Here is a 20,227-nt window from a genome sequence, read left to right as displayed (position 1 = left end):
TGTATTTCAGTCAGTCTGCCTGTTCTGCTCCCCGCTTTGTCTCTGGTGAATCCTCTCATTCCCCATATCTCTGCCCTGTACCCCAACTCTTGTATGCATAAACAAATAAATAAATCTTTAAAAAAAAAAACTCTACAATTAAAGGAGAGAAAAGCACAATGGAAGTTATAGGGGAACCCAAAGAGAACACAGTGGGGAGCAATGAAACTTGCCTTTTATTTGGTCAGGTCTAAGCCTATCTATCCCAGTTATACCTCAATAACAAATTTGTTTAAAAAAAACAGCAAAATTGGAGGAGGTGGGGGGAAGCAAATATTGTTTAAAAATGAACAATGATGTAAAAAATAAAAAAATAATATAAAAAAAGAAGTCAAAGCCTTGGAACACTAAAAAAAGAAAAAATAGCAAAATTGGACTGGATACTGACAGAGTGGTGAGGATTAAGTGCTGATTAAAGACTCCCCACCTCTGCCTCTTACCATATACAAAAACAAATTCCAGCTGTATTAAAGTTCAAAAGTAGGGCCTCCCTGGTGGCGCAGGCACAGCACTATGGAGCTGTCTGCAGCCTCTGCAGTGCGGGTTCGATCCCGGCCAGCTGTGGAGATACCCACATGGGGAGACAGACCTCTCCTGTCTCACCTGCTGCTCCCCTCAGAAGTGTGTTTCAGTCAGTCTGCCTGTTCTGCTCCCCGCTCTGTCTCTGCTGGGTCCTCTCACCCTCCTGTACATCTGGCCTGTACCCCAGTTCTTGTACGCATGAATAAAAAAATCTTAAAAAAAAAAGACTCAAAAGTAAAAATGTAGGAGAGAAAGTGTAGGAGAAAATATGTGATCCCTTATATCTCATCAAGAACTGGGAAATCGGGCCTCCCCGGTGGCGCAGCGGTTGAGCGCTGGGTTGCGAAGCTGCCCGCAGCCTCTGCGGCGCCAGTTCAATGCCCGGCTGCTCCCCGGCCACCAGAGGAGGGTCCCACATGGCGCGCAGACCTCTCCTGCCGCCCGCTGCTCCCCTCAGCAGTGTACCTCGGTCCTTCTGCCTGCTCTGCTCCCCGCTCTGGCTCTGGTGAATTCTCTCAACCTCCTGCGCTTCTGACTGTACCCAGTGCATGTATGAACAAAAAAACAAACGAACAAACAAACAAACAAATAAATAAAACATGCCTCTATTTAAAAAAAAAAAAAAAAGAACTGGGAAATCTACTACACCATACCAGAAAACAAGAAGTTATAAAATAAAAGGAACATATTTAATTACAAAATATTAAAAGTTTTAGAAAGTTCTTAAAAAGTCCAATGTCAGTGATCAGTGGAGGTATTTTTAAAATTTTAAAACAGTGAAAAACTCTTAAAATGCATGAGAGACTGACAAGTACTGCAATAGCAATATATAAACTCATGAAGATTTTGAAGAGTCAATTCTGGGAAAAGCAAATCCAGTCAAGAAACCAATTAACAGACACTCTCCAGCCAGAAAGCTGCAAATTAAAACACCACGGAGTTCACTTCTCACCTTTCAGATTAGCAAAAATTAAAAACAGTGATAACACCTGCTGCAGGAATGGATGCAGGAAAACAATGCTCTCAAACACTGCTGTTGGAAATGTGAATTGTTCCAGCATTTTAGGAAAACAACTTCACAATAGCTATTAAATTAAAAAAAAAATTAATTCCTCTTTCCCCAGTAATCCATTTCTGGGGAAAACTCTACCATAGAAATAAAGTGCACAGGAATATATTTCCAAACATGTTTGTTACAGCCTTGTGGTAGTGGCAAAAACTGGGAAGTGAGTGCCTGTCAAGAAGGCAGTGGAATATTATGCAGTCATTAAAAAGAGTAAGGACCGAGTTAGATCTGTCCCATCTACCCTGGGAAATTTCTACTATGTGCTTATAGTTAAGGGAGATAAGTAAAAGGCAAAGGAGTATATGTCATATGAGGCAAACTTTTATATGTGACACTCCTCCCCCCAGTGAAAAAACCCGTGTGTGTATGTGAGAATTATTACAGAGAAAGATAAAAAGAAGAACGTTATGAAGAAAGCAAGAGAGTGAGCCAGGCTATTAACATGGAGTGAAAGAAAAATATTTTAAAAGTCTCTATATTCAAAAAATAAATGGATGTGATGTGACCCCCCCCCATACATGCAAAATTCTGTACACTTCAAGAGATGGGGAAAAGACGGGCACCAAAATAGTGATGATTATCTCAGAGGGTGGGATTTTATCTTTTTCCTTATGTGTTTCTGTTTCTGATGTTAGATAACGTGTATATATTGTTTAAATAATCCAAGGGAAATAAAGCTATTTTCATTGCTGGGAGGGGGAATATTGGCAGGTAGAGGTCCCTAGGGGACCTGATAATGAGCACACAGGATCAATATTTAATTAGCATATCAATTGCTGGCATGTCAACTGATGTTTTCCAAAATCCTTGAAGTGTAGTTTCTCTTAAGTAGCTAAACTGTCATCTGAAACCCTGTTTACAGTTCTCCCATTTAACTAACACTACAGAATGGGATGATTACATATACCAAAGGTGCAGGATATGATTAAAGGAGGTTTTATTTAAATGCCACCAAATAACTGGATCTCCTGCACTCATCACAGCTTAGAATTCCCTCACCAAGCTAATCTTCTGGCAACTTCTAACCCCTCTTTACCACTGTTTTCAAAAAAAAATTTTTAAAGATGTATTTATTTATTTATACAAGCACTGGGTACAGTCAGAAGCGCGGGAGGGTGAGAGGATTCAGCAGAGCGGGAAGCAGAGCAGGCAGGCTGAGGAAGTACACTGCTGAGGGGAGCAGTGGGCGGCATCAAACTTTCTTTTTTAACTGTTCCTTTTTCTAGACCTCTCTGTAGTGGTTCTTAAAGTATTCCTTATACATCCTCAGTCTTGCTTTCGCTCTTTATGTTCTTCCTTCTGGCGCTTTAGGGCTAGGTAGGCATGCACATGTCTTGGGGGGCAGGGAGGTACCACTTCTGTTCTTTCCCCATTCCCTCTCTCCAGCGACCTGCCAGGAGGCTGCAGAGACTCAGACCTTGCCTTACTTGAAATCACCAGGTTCTCTAAAAATGTTAGGGTCAGCTGGTTAAACAGGAAATTGGGCTTCACCCGCTCGTTGTTTTGCAGCATTTACTGAGTATTGCTGAGGTTTCAATTCCAAGGTTAGTAAGACCAAGATCCCACAGCTCCTGGATCCCACAGATACAGGATCCAGGGCTGGAGAGCTCCTGCGGAGGTTGCCACTGATGGGGGTGGGGCAGAGGCGGGGAGGAACTGCTGCTGCACCTGGCAAAAGGGACAACATAGGCAGAGGGCGGGGTGGCGGTGCGCCAAGGTCCTCCCAGGGGAGCAGCGTCAGCATCACCTGGAACTTGCTGAAATTGTAGTCCTGGGGCCCCCCACTCCGCACTGACCACAGCAGAAACTCTGGGGGTGACACCAGCAATGTTTTGCCAAGTCCTCCAGGTGACTCTGACGCACGCTGGAGTTTGAGAAGGCTCCAGCCGACCTGAGGACGCTGAGGCTGAGAGGGAGGGCAGAGAGGAAACGAGACTACCAAGCCTGGACCTCGCTCAAGGGAGTTGTACTTCGCCCCTGAGGTGCGGCCTACCGGGCCTGTGGCACTTACACTCTCTCCTAACTCCGCATTTCTGGGGGCGCCAGCATTGTCTTGCGCATTGGCACCCAGAGCTTGTCCGCGCGGGGCTGAGTTCCCCACCGCCCGCGACACAGGCGGCACGCCAGGGAGGTGGGGCCGCAGACCTCTCCGCCCCCGGGTACCATGGGCTCGCCGGGCCGGAGAGCGCGAGCGGCAAGCCGGGCGCGCACCAGCCGGGGAAGGCGCAGCCCCAGACGCACGCCGGGCGCCGGAGGCCCGCCCCACGCCCACCGCGGCCGGGCAGGCGGAACTGCAGGCCCAGGCTCCACCCCTGACCTGTCGGGCGCGGCGCTGGGGGCCCTGGGGGCCCGCCCCCGGCCCCGCCCCGGCGCGCGCGGGCCCGCCTCCCGCAGGGGGAGCAGGCTCGGACCGCGCCCGCGCGCGCCCGCGGCCGGGTTGCAGGGCTTGGCGCGCGCCCCGCGTCCCGGGCAGGAAGATGGTGGCGAGCGCGCGGGTGCAGAAGCTGGTGCGGCGCTACAAGCTGGCGATCGCCACGGCGCTGGCCATCCTGCTGCTGCAGGGCCTGGTGGTGTGGAGCTTCAGCGGCCTGGAGGAGGACGAGCCGGGCGAGGTGCTCCGACGACCCGGCGGCGGGCGGGCAGGCCGGCGCGGGGGCGCGCGGGGTCCCGGCGGGGCCGCGGGCGGCGGGGGCCGGCAAGTGGGACGCCGGCCGCGTGTGTCGGGGGCCGGCGGCCGCTGAAGCCGGGTTTCAGACCCGGGGCGCCCCTTGGCCGGGCGGGCCCGGAGGGCTGCGCTCGGGGGCGGAGCGTGACCCGGAGGCCCGGGCCACGGGAGGGCTGGGGGCCAGGACGCGAGCCTCGGGGCTTGGCGGGGTGGTCGCGGGCCCGGGAGCGGTGAAGGTCAGGGACCGGGAGCCGGCCAGAGGCGGGGCTGGGCCTGAGCCTACTCCGAGGTGGGGAGCCCCAGGCCAAACTTTCTGAAGTTGGGCGGGGGAAGGGGCGTGCGCGCCGTGGGCCGGGGAGTGGGGCTGAGGGACCCCGGGCATCGGCGCTCGGCCGCGCCGAGAGGCTTCGGCGGGCGGGAAGTGGAGCCCGAGGGTGGAACTCTGTCCAGCAGCGGAGGGGACGGGAGTGCGTGACCTCGACAGAAAGCCCAGGAGAGTCCCCGAAGCCTGCTAGCTCGGCCAGAGGGCTGAAGAACCGGAGTGGGCCTTTAGAAGGGGGTGGCAGGGGGAGGTGAGCAGGTGAGTTGACCCCAGGACATTAGGGGACTGGGGAGTGGCCCCTCTGGCTCTGAGGAAGCAGGACAGCAGCAACTGTTAGCAGAGAGCCAGGCCCTGAGTGGGAACGAACCCTGCCCTCCTCAGCCCCCAGGTCTCTGTTCCACCATCTCTCTGGCTCTTGGCTGACATGTTTCCCCGGATGCCCAGTCGTATCGTCCCCAGTGTCATCAGGAATGGTCCAAACCTTGACCCTAAACTGTGCGCCAGTGACCCTCCACCCTGCCCCAACCCTGGCCTCTGGTACCTCTAGGGCTCTGGGTCAGCCCTCTGCTCCCATGTCCTCTCTGGCTTGTCCACCTGGTAGAGTGAAGACCCAGGGGCCCTGATGCCACTTTCCTTCCTGCCTCCAGGAGGGATGGAAAGCCTGGTGTGGAGACTAGGGAAAGCGCTGCCCTTGCCCTTTTTGGGGGAACTGAGAGACTGGTTAGTGAGGGAACCAGGAATGGGGTCATGTGAGACCACAACTCCAGAAAGGATTGGCTCTGTGGCATCTGAAGGGAGTAAGCTTGTCTGCATGAACTGATAAGTCAGAGGAAGAGAGTATTGGGTATTAATGTACAAAGACTCTTTGGGCAGCTGAGACATTCTAAGGTGTGGTGGGCTGTGAGGCAGCTAGGGAGCCCCTGAACCTGGAGTATATGAGTGGAGGCCAGCGACCATCTGGGGAGGGGCATAACAAAGCTTCTGAGGCTTCTCAAATAGGTCTCTGGGTGGGCTGAGATTGTCCAGGCCTCACATCGCTGCTGCGTTGTCCACAGCCTGGGGTGGAGAATGGGAATCTCGCAAACAGCTGGGCCTCCCCACCTCCTCCTGTAGTTTCCCGGCACAACTGCTGGGGGATCCCCAAACTGGAATGTTCAAAGAGCATCTGTGACCTGAAGATTGTACAGTCCAAGCAACCGCCCATGTGTAGGCCCCTCAGCTGCCCCCTCACCTGACTTTGGGGTTGTCCAGAGCATAACATAGTGCTTTGGAATGTGGGCGCTGAAGTGGGTGCCCCATTTCACAGGGCACCCCATGTCCTCTTTCAGCACTGCTATTAAGTAGCAGTGTGGCCATCAGTAAGTCGCCTAACCTCTTTCTGTGTCCTCATCAGTATCCCGCCTCAAGATGGGGATAATCATAGTGCCTGGGCGATTGGAAAGACTAAATGAAAACTGTGCCTGTGAAGTTTTTGCAGGAATTCCTGGCATTTGCTGTCGGTAAATAACTCTTATTATTAGCACAGCACTGCACATTAGGAATAGCCATTCATTCATGCATTCATTCATTCATTCAACAAATATTTACTACTTGGTACCAGGCACTATGCTAATAATGGGAATAGAGAAACAGAGTATACGAGGTTCCGGTGCTCATGGACAGTGTGCAGGGAGAGACTGGCAGTGAAAAGAAACTTGATAGAATAGTGAGGGGCAGGCAGGAACTACAGGAAGTGGCATGTGAGCTGAAGGGTCCACTCAGCCTGGGGATGAGGTGGGCAGAGGGTTGGAGCAGAAGACCCTAGGGGGATGGGCTTGGCAGGGCCTTGAGGAATGGAAGGGAGGTGTGGTGTGTCCCCTGGAAGAGAGTTTAAGAGTTCTTCCAGGCACATCCCAGAGCCCGCAATGAGGGCCTGGGGTTTTATTCTAAGTGCAGTGGGTGAGCTCCGAGGAGGGCTAAGTGGCAGGGGGATCAGATGTGTGCAGAAGATGCTCAGCCTGCCCATCTGCGGAGCGGGTGGAGTGGAGACCAGCGATGGTCATTACCATCCAGAGAGTGCTTCATAATTTTCAAAGCTTCCACAAACATCATCTCGCCACTTACGTTAAGTGAGTTGGAGAAGTCTGAAGGTGAGGGTGGGGGGCAGGCATCTCTGCTCACTGCCTCAAATTCAGGGGATTCCAAGGTGTTGCTGCAGAGCAAGGAAGTGGGGGAGGACTTTGCCTCCTCAGTGGGGAGAAGGGTACCTTGGAAGCCAGAGGGCCAGTCCCCACCCTCAGTCATCAGTGGAGACCCTGGTTCAGGGCCTCTTAGGGCATCTTTCCTACGGGCACAAGCCCCGTGCTTGTGGAGTGGAGGTGGGGCTGGCTGCCCCACCATCCAGGATTGGTTCCTCATTGCTGCCTCCTGGTCCCCCGGCCTCCTCTGGGATTGTCCTTCTCAGGGTCAGCCAGCTCCTGCTGCAGTGCAGGGCACCAGCATGCCCATCTCCTCCCACATCCTGTCCCCCACCGCAGCCAGCCTGGCCCAGTGCCCCAGGCCCTGCCCTCCTGCCCAACTTCCTGACTCGCTGACACCATCTTCTACCCGAGAGCCTATAGCTCCTCTGCTGCCTCTGCCCACCTAAGCCTGACCAGTGTGACCAGGTCAGATGTTACCAGACATGCTCAGCAAGGTGGCATTTACCTTTCCTGGGAGCATCCCAGTCCAAGGTGCCTACCCTGGGGTGGTACAGAGTAGGGTCTGCTGCCTCGTCCCCACCCTGCAGGTGTCTCCTCAGATAAGGATAGACACCCCAGCTCTCAGGGGTACCCAGAGAACTAGCTGGGTGCCGGCACAGAGGGCCTGGACGCTAGGGTGTGGACTGGGGCTGTGGCCCTAAGGGGGCTGACAGCCTGGCAGGTGAGGTGTCTGCCATGCTCCCCAGGGGCAGGGGGAAGGGAATTCAACCCAACTGAGAGCAAAGCATCTGAGTGCAGGGGCCTGTTTGACTGTCTGCTGCTCCCCTTCAGTGATAAGAGAGGCAGCATTAATGAATACTGGGCCATTGCCGGGAGCTTTACATTCATTCACTCATTCACTCGTTCATTCATTCAACAAGTGGTTTTGAGAGTCTCCCACTACAGGCATTCCGGGCTCTGAGAATACTTCATGACCAAAACAACAGGAAGCCCAGTCCATTCTTATAAGGGGGGAGACACAGAGTAACACGATATGAACAAATAGGGGATGAGAGATGGTAATTCACAATCTGGGGGAACGAGAGCAGAGGGTAAGGGCTGGGGTTCTCAGTGCAGTGGCCGAGTGGCTGTCCCGAGGAGGTGCCATCTGAGCAAAGAACTGGAGGAGGCAAGGAACGAGCAGCGGGGATGTGTGGGAGGGAGGCACAGGGGGCAGCCTGCGGGGTGGAGGGGTGCTGGAAGGCCATTGTGGCTGGAGAGGGATGAGCCTGAGGAGAGGTTAGCAGGAGGTGAGGTCGGGAAAGGGAGGGGCTGGCCGATGCAGCGCACAGCCTCTGGGGGAGAGGATAGGCTTGGGCTTTCATCCTCAGATGGGGGCCTCTTGAGCAGGGTGGGTGAGTGAGACTTGTTTTAACAGGAACCGTGGCGGAGTGGTAAGAAGCCGCTGGCTCTACGGAAGCCGCAGGTGGAGCAGGGTGACCAGGGCTCCCAGGCGGGGGGCTAGTGCTGGAGGTAGCGAGGTGCGGTCAGATTTAGGATGTCCGGCTGGTGGCCCCCCAGGACCCCCTGATAATAGACTGGATGTAGGCTGTGAGGGAAACGAGTCAAAGATGACTCCCAAACGTTTTCAGCCAGAGCAGCTTGAAGGATGGAGTCCTTGTTCGCCCCAGTGGGGAAGGCGGAAGAAGAAGCGGTGGGGAGGGAGATTGGGTCCACTTCTGGACTGATCCACATCGTCTATCGAGGTCCCAGGGGAGATGCCAGGGGAGGCAACAGTGCAACTCCTGAAGCATCTAGGGCGCAGTGCAGGCCAGGGAGAGGCATCTGGGCGTGGGTGGAGTTTGGAGAGTGAATGAGGTCACCTAGGAAGCTAGGGCAAGGAAAAGGCCCCTTGCTCCCTTGGGAGCTTAGGAAGGGTCAGCCAAGAAGTCTGAGGAGGCAAGGGGAACACCAGAGGCATCCTGGAAGCCAAGTAAGGAGGAGGGGACTTCCAGAAGGAGTGTTCCAGGAAGGCGCTGCTGAAAGGCCCGATAAGAAGAGGATGTGTGGAGCAGTGGAGGGAGGTTTACAGAGGATGGCGAGACGGGAGTGGGGACAATGGTGGAGGCTGCTCCTTCTCGCTGCATTAGCGCACGCTCCAGCCCACTGCACCCCTCCCCCTGCCCTGTCCAGCCTAGGGAACAATTCAGAGAGAGTCGGAGACTGTGGGGAGAGGCAAGACCAGGCTGGAGCCCTGGAGACCCCAGAGTATGGGCACAGTGCCTCTCTGTCCTCCATCTCGTCCAGCAGGCGCTGGGAAGATGAGGCTGACGTGATAGTCCCTCCTCAAGGAACCCAGTGACTGCTGGAGGACGTCCCAGCCTGGGGCCCGTGAGGTGACTTCACACTAGGGGACTTGGAGCTGATCTTGAGGAATGGATGGGGTTTGGTCAGGCAGGGAAGGGGGCCGAGAGAGGGGCCAGGCAGAGCTGGGGAGGCGGCTGGGTGTATATACTTTCAAGTGTGACCTGGCCATGGGGGGCAGTGCCAGAGCTTGAGAAGAGGCAGCAGAGGCCAGGAAACAGGCCTGGTAGCCATGGAGAACCTGCCTTGAGAAAGTCAGCTGCTGACCTGCAGCTGCGGTGCCTTCAGGCTCAGTCTCGGCCCTCCAGCCGCGGCTGCCCAGGCAGGTGGCCCCGGGCCGGTATCCACAGGCTGTCTGCGCTCGAGTTTCCTGTTAGCTGGCTGAGACTCTCTGAGCTGTACGGTGGCCTGAAGTACTTCCTCCCCTGCTCCTTGCCCAGGGATCAGGCCGGCTTGGTCTCTGAAGCCTGTGCTGACTCTTGCTCTGCTCCCCATCCACAGGTGTTACCCCCAGTGAGTGCCTGCACTCTGACTCTGCTCCCCAGAGATCCCAACCAAGGCTGGGGCCCAGGTTTCACCTCTGTCCTTCCCACTGAGCCTTTGCACGCCCATGTGGCAATGCTGTCCTTGGAATGCTTTCCTTCTGAGAGAATCATATCTCCCCCGCTGGGATGGGGTGGGGTGCTAGGTGGACACACTGGTGTCCTCCACAGGGTCTCCACCCCCATCTCTTAGGTTATATATAGACATTCATTTTCATTTCTGCTGAAAAAGAAAGAAAGTGGTATCTGAGTCGAAAGCACAAAAGAGACATATTACCCTGCGTGCTGGTGGGGACATGGGCGCCCTGGTGCCATGGAGGGGGGTGCCTCTTCCTCGCTGGTTGAGCGGCCTCCCTCAGAAGTGCAATTTGCATAGAACCCTCGGTGAGTGAGCCCGTGCGTCTGCAGGTAAAGGATGTCGGGGGCTTCAATGCCTGAGGTGCCCCTGGCCAGCAGAGAAGCAAAGGAGAGTGACCATACAGTGACCAGTGTCTACTTATTTTTGACAGAAAGGAAGGCAGAGGAAGCCACGGCCACCTGACCCCGGCGAGGGCTCCAAGGACACAGACAGCTCTGCAGGGCGGCGTGGCAGTGCGGGCAGGAGGCACGGGCGCTGGCGGGGCCGCGCCGAGAACCCAGGTGTGCCCGTGGCCAAGGTGGTCCGGGCAGTCACCAGCCGGCACAGAGCCAGCCGACGGGTACCCCCAGCACCTCCCCCGGAGGCCCCAGGCCGCCAGAACTTAAGTGGGGCAGCAGCTGGGGAGCCACTGGTGGGTGCAGCCGGCTTCCCACCCCATGGAGACACAGGGAGTGTGGAGGGTGCCCCGCAGCCCACGGACAACGGCTTCACCCCCAAGTGTGAGATCGTGGGCAAGGATGCGCTGTCGGCGCTGGCCCGGGCCAGCTCTAAGCAGTGCCAGCAGGAGATTGCCAACGTGGTGTGCCTGCACCAGGCTGGGAACCTCATGCCCAAGACCGTGCCCCGGCACTGCCAGCTGGCTGGTAAGGGACGGGCACAGGCCGAGAGGGGACAGCCCTGGGAGGTGGCGTGGCATGCGTCCTCACCCCATTTCTCAAAGAAAGCTCGGGGAGCCCACCTTTCTGGCCAAGTGCTGCCAAGTGCTCTGAGTAGCAGCTGCAGAACTGGACCCAGGTGTGGCAGACATGCAAACCAGGGCTCTTCTTCTAGAAGGCAGATGGCCCCTCTCCCCATCTCAGCATGCCCTGTTCTCTCCTCTCACTCAGGGAAGATGAGCCCCGGCATCCAGTGGGACGAGAGCCAGGCCCAACAGCCCATGGATGGCCCCCCAGTACGAATCGCCTATATGCTGGTGGTGCATGGCCGGGCCATTCGCCAGCTCAGGCGTCTGCTCAAGGCTGTCTACCACAAGCAGCACTTCTTCTATATCCACGTGGACAAGGTACTGTTGGGAGGAGACCCAGGGGACCTGGGTGAGCAGAGCAGAGACTCAGAAGGTCATACAGGCTCTCTGACCTGCTCACAAGGCCGTGAGCTAGGGAAACAGGCCTAGGGTGGGGGGGTAGCTGGTACAAGGTGAGCTGGGTGGTTAGGATCAGAAGCCTGCCCATGCTGCCTCTATGCCATATCACTTGTACTCTGTCCCAAGCTTGGGGGAATTGTAACCCTGGGCATCCAGCTGTGGCTGCTGAACGCCTACCCGTCATCCCCCAGCGCTCCAACTACCTGCACCGGGAGGTGATGGAGCTGGCCCGGCAGTATGACAACGTGCGGGTGACACCCTGGCGCATGGTCACCATCTGGGGCGGGGCCAGCCTGCTGAGGATGTACCTGCGGAGCATGCAGGACCTGCTGGAGGTGCCTGGTTGGGCCTGGGACTTCTTCATCAACCTCAGTGCCACCGACTACCCAACCAGGTGTGGGGTGGTGCTTGACCTTCCCAGATGTGATGGGGGCCCATCTGTGCACTTGAGGTTGAAGGGCTCTGATGGGCTCCTTCCCTGACCCCAACCTGGATCCCCATAACCTAGACATGTATTAGAGGAATGGTCGCTGAAAGATGAGCTGAAGATTGAGAGCGACAAGAGATGGGGAGGGGGAGAATCAATACTTGGGGTGCTGGGTCAGGCAACAAGGTGTGGGGGAAGGACAGGTGGTCTTCCTTGGGGCCTTCCTTCCTATCGGCCACCCCAGGGCTTCAACCAGACCAGGGATAGGACACATGGCCAGACAGTTCTCGGGGTGAAGCTGGAGGGCGTCTGCTCTGGGTTGGAGATCGAGTCCCCCTCACACATGCCACCCATACCACATTCTTTCTCCAGGACCAATGAGGAGCTGGTGGCTTTCCTGTCTAAGAACCGGGACAAGAATTTCTTGAAGTCACATGGCCGGGACAACTCCAGGTGCGCCAGTCGGGGATCCCTGGCAGGGGTGTCATGATCACGTCTGCCTTGGAGGGGGACGCCCAGCGGGCTGCAAAGCCTCCAAACTCATCACGGGTCATGGAGTGCTGGCTCCGGGCAGGTGAGAGAGCCTGGCCCCTCCCTGTAGGGCCCTCAGCCACGGCGCATCTGCCACTCACAGGTTCATCAAGAAACAGGGCCTGGACCGCCTCTTCCATGAGTGCGACTCGCACATGTGGCGCCTGGGTGAGCGGCAGATCCCAGCGGGCATCGTGGTAGACGGCGGCTCTGACTGGTTTGTGCTGACACGCAGCTTCGTGGAGTACGTGGTGTACACGGATGACCCGCTTGTGGCCCAGCTACGCCAGTTCTACACATACACGCTGCTCCCCGCTGAGGTGGGGACCCCAGCCCTGCCCAGGCCAGGGGGGCGTGCAGGGTGGGGGCTGCGCATGCTCAGCCTCCACCCCTCCCTGCCCCACAGTCCTTCTTCCACACGGTGCTGGAGAACAGCCCAGCCTGTGAGAGCCTCGTGGACAATAACCTGCGGGTCACCAACTGGAACCGCAAGCTGGGCTGCAAGTGCCAGTACAAGCACATCGTGGACTGGTGCGGCTGCTCCCCCAATGACTTCAAGCCCCAGGACTTCTTACGGCTGCAGGTGTGCCCCTGAGACCCCCCACCTCTGCCCCTTGCTGGAGCCTCACCCCAGCTCTCCAGGACAGGAAAGGATCCAGGCAGAGAATAGATCTGATATGTTCTCACCACAAAAAAGAAATGGCAGAGGTGTTGGGTGGTGCTGTAGCGGTGATCACATGCATGTATCCCACAAATGCCTCCGCTTACACGGTGTGTCTGTTACAGCTGGGGGCGGGCGAGTGGGAAGGAAAGGATTCAGGATGGCCCAGAGAATCTGGGGTGCCTTCACTGGCACTCCTGTACTGGGAGGCCACCCCCGGCCCTGCTCTCTGGAACTTCCAGACCTTCACCCTCCTGCCTCTCGCTCTAGCAAGTCTCCAGACCTACCTTCTTTGCCCGGAAGTTCGAGTCGACGGTGAACCAGGAGGTACTAGAAATCCTGGACTTCCACCTGTACGGCAGCTACCCGCCCGGCACGCCAGCCCTCAAGGCCTACTGGGAGAATACCTACGAGGCGGCCGATGACCCCGGCGGGCTCAGCGATGTCATGCTCACGGCTTACACCGCCTTCACCCGCCTTGGCCTGCGCCATGCCACCACAGCTGCGCCCCCCCTGGCTGGCCCGCTCTGCAGGTAAGGCCTTCTGACACTGCAGCCCCTCAGGGTGTGAGGCCCTATGGGGAGCCAGTCTGGAAGAAAGAAACAGCCCTCTGCTCCCAAAGGATCCCCAGTCAGAGGGAAACAAGGCGAAAGCCAGGCACATAGGTGCTGTGGGTGTGACTGGGAGTGAAGGAAGTGCCTGGGAATGGGACTCCCCAGAGCCCCTCTCTGGGGCTCCAGACCAAGTCAGGTGTGCTGATGGCATCTCCCTTTCTCCCTGCTGGAACCTTCTTAGGTTTGAGCCCAGGGGCTTGCCGTCCAGCGTGCACCTGTATTTCTATGACGACCATTTCCAGGGCTACCTGGTGACACAGACAGTGCAGCCCTCAGCCCAGGGGCCGGCAGAGACGCTTGAGATGTGGCTGATGCCCCAGGGGTCGCTGAAGCTGTTGGGGCGCAGTGACCAGGCCAGCCGGCTCCAGAGTTTGGAGGTGGGACAGGTCCTCCCCTTGCTTTCTCCTGACCCCCGGCAAGCCTCAGGGTAGTGGGGAGAGGGACAGACACCAGGGGAGGGTAAGGACTGGGTTCTTGGGCTCTTCCTTCCCTTTATTGGCAACCTGGCAAGCCCTGAGGACTTGCCTATGTCACCCTTGCATGCGCACGTTGGGGAGCACCTCCCACTTGGGGGGGCACAAAGGATGAGCAGTAAGCAGGGAAGGGACTACAGTTTCAGTACAGCACAAGCCCAGTCTTTTAAACCACAGGGGCTTTTCTTCCAGAGGGATCTTAATATCCCACCTCTCTTTCTCAAAGACCTTGGCTTCGTGGGGGATGGTCTCTGGCCAGGGCTTTGAACCTCATCTCTACCTTACCACCCCCATTTCCAGGCAGCTCAGAACAGGAGCCTAGAACAAAGCTCAGCTAGGGTAAATAGCAAAGATCCTTAAATATTCAACTTACAGATGGGAAACTGAGGCCCAGAAAGAGATAGTGACTGGCCTGAGGTCACGAGGGAGCTAGAGGCAGCAGCAGAGTAGAGAGGACTCATCCCCCAGACTTCTACCCAGCTGCCTCCCTCCTTACAGGTTGGCACCGAATGGGACCCCAAAGAGCGTCTTTTCCGGAACTTTGGGGGGTTGCTGGGGCCACTGGATGAGCCTGTTGCCATGCAGCGCTGGGCCCGGGGCCCCAACCTCACAGCCACTGTGGTGTGGATCGACCCCACCTACGTGGTGGCCACGTCTTACGACATCGCAGTAGACGCAGAGACAGAGGTCACGCAGTACAAGCCCCCTCTGAGCCGGCCGCTGCGGCCCGGGGCCTGGACTGTTCGACTGCTTCAGTTCTGGGAACCCCTGGGTGAGACCCGCTTCCTCGTGCTGCCCTTGACCTTCAACCGCAAACTACCTCTCAGGAAAGGTAAGACTCTAGTACCCGGTTGATGCCAGAAAGTCAGAGAGAATAGGATTCATTGGACATGTGGCCCCAGGCAGTACCCCCGTCCTAAAATGGGGGAGGGCTGGTGCCATCTCTCCCTTAGCACCCCAGGGCCTGCACTGTGAATCATCAGACAGATGTAGTATCATGTAGTATCATGTAGTATCATCGGAACTCCGCAACACAGTTCTGACAACTTGATTGGACTTTTCTCCTTGGCAAATTGCTCCCCAAGCCTCAGTCTTACTCCTTGTAAAGTAGGAGCAATTTGCCATCCTCCTGGTCACAGGGTCACAGCTTACCCCATGCTAATCCACTCTAGCTCGAGTGAAAAAGGTGATGTGACCGGAAGGCTGTAGGGCTCTCCCCCACAGAACCCAAGAAATGCCCCGGGCCGCCCTGGGAAGCAGAGGTGCCTTCTCTCTCTCTGGGGCATCTCGTTCCTCCTTCTGTCCTCTCTGCATGTCAGCCTCAGGCTCTGGCTTCTCCATCCATGACACAAGTCCTCTTGGTGCAATCAAGGCTGACCAGGGCTTCTTAGCCCCCTAGTTCCACATTCTTGACAGCAGATCTGGCCATCCCAGTCCATGGTGTGGCCACGTGGATGGGTCCCGGGGCCTCCCACCCACTTAGCTAAAGCTAAGGGAGCAGATGGAGCCCAGGTGCAGCTGCAGGTTCCCACTGGGGGACTGATACAACTAACTGTGTGCTTACCCCATGCTCTATACCCCCAGATGATGCCAGCTGGCTGCATGCCGGGCCACCCCACAACGAGTATATGGAGCAGAGTTTCCAGGGCCTGAGTGGCATCCTGAACCTGCCTCAGCCAGAGCCCGCGGAGGAGGCTGCCCGACGGCACGCGGAGCTCACAGGCCCAGCACTCGAGGCCTGGACAGATGGGGAACTGAGCGGCTTCTGGTCTGTGGCTGGACTGTGTGCCACGGGCCCCTCTGCCTGCCCCTCATTGGAGCTCTGCAGACTGACCAGCTGGAGCTCACGGTTCCCTGACCCCAAATCTGAGCTGGGGCCTGTCAAAGCGGACGGACGACTCAGGTAGCAGGGCCCAGCCAGCACCTCCGGAAGACGGGGGACTTGCACCTTACAGATGATGACGACGAAGGGGCATCCCCCTACCCCAAGCAAGAACCAGAGGGCAGCGAACACCGAGTCAGCCCTCAAGAACCCTCACAGACGGCAGGGAAGGGGGCAGCGAATTTACTACTGCTGGTGGCCTGTGGGGACCAGAGGGTGGGCAGGAAGGTGGGGAGAAGGGCTCCAACATTCCACACCCCGCTCTTCCGCTCTTCCACACCTTCCCCTCTAGTTTGTTTTTACAGAGAGGAAAATGGGTGGTGGGGGGAGGAACTGAAACAAAAGATGTGCAATAGGGCTCGGAGCAGCCCCAGGAAGTGGGCCATGGCTCTGGGGAGCAGGGGCCTGATGAGCCCATCTGCTGTTGCTCTGGAGGAGGCGGGACTGGCTCTCCAGGGCCTGTCCCCAGCCTGGGCCCGTGGTGATCACGGCCGAGGCTCTGCAGGGATGCAAGCACCATGCCAGGCCCTGAGGCTTGGGGAACAGGTGATTCTGGGGGAGCACTGCAGAGCTGGACTCTAGCGGACAGACTCTCCCCTCGTAGCCAGGGGACCGTAGAAGAGGGGGTGGTGCTGGCTCCAGGGCTTTCCAGCATCTGCTGCCCCTTGATGGAAAGGCAGGGCATCAGGACCTACTGAGACCAAAGCAGGGTCTCCCAGGTACCCAGAACTGCAAGTAGGGCCTGGGCTCCTGCCCTGGAGGGACAAGCCCACGTGAGCAGCGTGGGGAGAATCTGTCAGGGCTCTCAGAAGGACCTGGAGCAGCGTCGTGCCTGAAGCTCAGTGCGAAGTCTGAAATATGCAACAGAAGAAATATATCTCTATCTCTCTAAGCTGAGCCTCTGTGTTTTTCCTCCTGGTGACAGGGAGCCTCTCTAGCGGGCTCTGTTGGGCCTTCTTTAGAAGTCATGGCAGGTACTTTGGCAGCCGTGAGAAGGTGACGGTCTTGGTCCTGCAGAGTGGGGATGGTTTACAATCCGTGCAAGAGGCAGAGGGGACACAGTCTACCTAATCCCTCTCCCTCTCTCTGACAGGTAAACAGAGACTTGCTCATTTCCACCCAGTGGGCCACTGGGGGGGCCAGGAAGTGAGTTAGTCCTTGAGCGCCCTGACCCACTATTTCCATCCTGCCAGGCCACAGCAGCTGCTGCCTGCCTTTTGCCATCACCAGGGCCCATCGCAGAAGCCTGCTCATTCCCTTCTTACCCAGCCCTGACTGTTGGAGGCAACCCCAGCCACATCCCACTGGCCACCCCTGGAACTTGTTCCTTGAGTGGCACATGCCTCAGTGGCCTGGGTCCTGGCCACTGCCCTGGGGTGCCATACTGGAAAGATTCACTCAGTCCCTTCTTTTCTCAAGCCCTACTGCCTACGCCATGTGAGCCTGGCTCTCTAACAGCCCTGTGTGCCAACTGAATGTGGAGCCCTGGGAAGGTTCCCCAGGCCTCTAACATCACCCTCTCTGCCAGTCCTGCTGGTCTAGTCCACTCAGCAGGGGGTACAAAGGGACTCCTCAGGTTGCCACCCGGCCAGTGTTCCCACTTACCAGCAGGAGGCACCACTAACCACCAAAATATGGCACAGGGGGTGCCACTGCTGACCTGTGTCCACTATCAGATTTAATCCTCTAATCTCTGCAGGCCCTGAGGCAGACACGCCTGTTATCATCATTTACCATAGCAGGAATCTGAGGCTAGGTGCTGTGAAACAAGCCCAAGGTCATGGCAACAAGGTGGTAGCAGTAAGCACCAGGCCTCTCAGTCACTGCAATCCTCCCAACAGCGACCACCCCCGGGAAATAGTATTTGGTACCAGGACGAAGATAATTCCTTTTCTGGATCCTATTTTGAAATTAACTCTGGTTCTTTAGATATTTTTTTACATCATCTCTTAGATCTAGAAGAAATGTCAGTAACGGTGTCCGGAGATTAGCACAAGCAGTAAGTATCAGGGCAGGGTTTACGGCAAAGGACACCCCAGCAGGCAGGGGGAGGGAGAGTGCTGTGTGCTGGAGAGGCTGGCAGCTCACTGGTCAGTCTTAGTGGAACTGGTTTTGAACTTAGGGGGACATTGGCTCAGTTTCAACCCTGTCCCCTGCCCGATCACACCTGGGCCTAGTTACTGGTTGGCCACACACTGCCCAGTGGGAAGGGACCCAGGCTGAGGGTTCTGAGCTCACTGGTGTGAGGTGCAGCCCAGCACTGGCTTGGGCTCAAAGGTCCCAGAGGCTGTCTAATTTATAGAGCCCACCCCACCCCACTGCTCTGGGGGAGCTATCTTGGCCCCAGAGTTGATAGCACCGTGAGGCAGCCATTAGCTGCTCCTGGGCTCCTGACACGTTCAGAGGGCAGGAGGGGGGGCGCAGGTGCTGCTCTACCAACTGCTCTCCTTTCCAGCTTGTAAGGTGAACATGAGTGCAGCTTTTCTGCCTGGCCACCTTGTTCCTCAACACCCACCTCCCCATTTTTCAGCCGGGAAGCTCAGCCTGGAGGTTTGGGGTTATTGAGCCTTCTTTGAAATCCTCCAGGGTGGGGAACTGGCCTGGCCTTCAGAGCCCAATTACTTTGTGGTGGGGGGGTTCCTGGGCAGGGAGTCCTTTTTTTTTTTTAATGGCCCTCATGCCCGGTTTCCAGGGCAGCTTGACACCTCAGTTCCATTAGAGGTGGGAGTCCAGGTCTGGGTAGGTGAGATGGGCTGGGGCATGCCGGGTACAGGCCGAACCCGATTGTGCCCACCCCAGGGTGTTTGGGGGGGGCAGTTTCACCACTGGTGTTCACCGTGGCCATCCTGCTGCTGCTGCACCAGCACCAGCCCCAAGGCTGCCAGGACCTCTACTCCTGCCACCTGTGCCAGAGCCCCAGCCAATTACAGCATCTCTGCCCAACAGCCCTTACCCTCAGGTGCTCTCACTTCATCCCAGCAAAAGGGAACCTGAGTGCTGGCCAAGCAGAAGCAGCTATCTAGCGTGAAGGGGCCTTGGGAGTCTGCTCTGTGGGCGCAGCCTGGGTGCGCTTGGGACCAGGACAGCACATGCAAAGGGCCAATAACATCCTGGCCAGCCTCAGCCCTGGCCACTGCTAACAGGACCCAGTGCTGGGAGCTACTCAGTGAAGATGGTGGTCTTTTCCCAGTTCTCCAAGCATCTGGAGGCCCACCCTCTCCCCAGCTCCCCGGGGAAGCCCAAAGCCCTGGCAGTTGGGGGGTGAAGGCCATAAGCAGCAACCACAGCACTGTCAGTCTTCTCCCCAGGGACAGGGTGCCATATGGGATCCTGGGCACAGAAGGCATAACACATCTCTGACCTCAGCCTCTCCAGGCTCTGCAGCCCCATCTCTGGGGCCTGGACAGCATAAAGAGAGGACAGGAGGTTGTCCCTGACTTCCCAGGACATCAGAGCTGGCTGCCAGACTTGAGAAATGAGCCAGTGGCCAAAAGGAGGGGAAGCTCTTCATACCTGAGCACATTTCAGAAGTGTGGAGGGTCTGAGCTTTGTGCTCTGGGCTTGGAGGAGAAAACTAGAGGGCTGGGCAGAGGGTTGTGGGCAACTGAAAAGGGATGGAGTCTTTTGTCAGGTTCCCTGAACCTCATCCTGAGCTTCACTTTGAGTCCTCATCCCTCAGGAACTCCCCCGCCCCACCCCGCCAGGACTGCCCACTGCCTGTCAACACCAGGGGATGCCTAGCTGAGGCCCAGGCAGCAGAGAGGTTAATGGTGTCCAGGAAGGACCACCAGTGGGGAGAGGAGCAGCAGAAGGGCAGCCCAAAGGCAGGGAGTACATGTATGGGTGGCTGGGCCCCAGGGAATTACTAATGCCTCCAGCCACCACCAAGCTGAGGAGGCTCTGAGGCCACAGCAGGGACCACCTGGGCTCTGCCCACCCATCCAAGGACAGTCACCTGTCCTGGCCCCGGAAGCACCACCCTGCAGCGGGGAGTAACCTCCTCCAGCCTGCCCCTTCCTGATTTTGCAGGGCACAGGAGGCCACAGCACTGACCCTGTGAGAGACCCCCACCCACCAACCAGCTTGGGACACGAGACCCTGTGAGAAGCTCGCCAAGGTGAACCTCGACAAGCCCAGTACCTCTACCAAGGAGGTGGGGCCTGGGGTCATAGCCCCAGTTAACAAGGTGAGGGGTTCACAGCAGACTCCTGGAATGGGAAGCTTCTCTGCCCTGGTCTCTGAGCTCCTGCCCTCAGGCGAGGAGTCCGTGGAGGAAGCCACTGGATCCTACACGACCCTCCCTGGGGCTGTGCTGACACCACCTACCTCCAGTCCCAACCTTGGAGCCAGCTGACATTTTCTTCCTCGCTCTTCTACCTGAAGCCAAGCCTCAGGTTGGGTGGCGATGAAGGCCTGATGCCAGCCCATCTAGGCTTCCACCCAGTATTCCTGAACCCA

General features: G+C 57.1%; 1 protein-coding gene across 1 annotated transcript; it reads left to right on the top strand.

Moving 5' to 3' along the window:
- Positions 1-4,104: 4,104 nt before the first annotated feature.
- XYLT2 (xylosyltransferase 2) lies at positions 4,105-15,794 on the top strand (the record flags this gene model as incomplete). The annotated part of the gene is made up of 11 exons (XM_084237381.1): positions 4,105-4,239; positions 10,189-10,681; positions 10,925-11,100; positions 11,373-11,575; positions 11,981-12,061; positions 12,243-12,459; positions 12,546-12,722; positions 13,071-13,333; positions 13,596-13,791; positions 14,386-14,719; positions 15,472-15,794. 11 exons carry the CDS (start codon positions 4,105-4,107, stop codon positions 15,792-15,794), a joined length of 2,598 nt encoding a protein of 865 aa, XP_084093507.1.
- Positions 15,795-20,227: the final 4,433 nt, after the last annotated feature.

The sequence above is a fragment of the Talpa europaea genome, assembly GCF_964194135.1.
Source record: "Talpa europaea genome assembly, chromosome: 7".
Lineage (NCBI taxonomy): Eukaryota > Metazoa > Chordata > Mammalia > Eulipotyphla > Talpidae > Talpa > Talpa europaea.
Note: the sequence above shows the minus strand (reverse complement) of the source record. Positions and strands in the feature narration are given on the sequence as shown.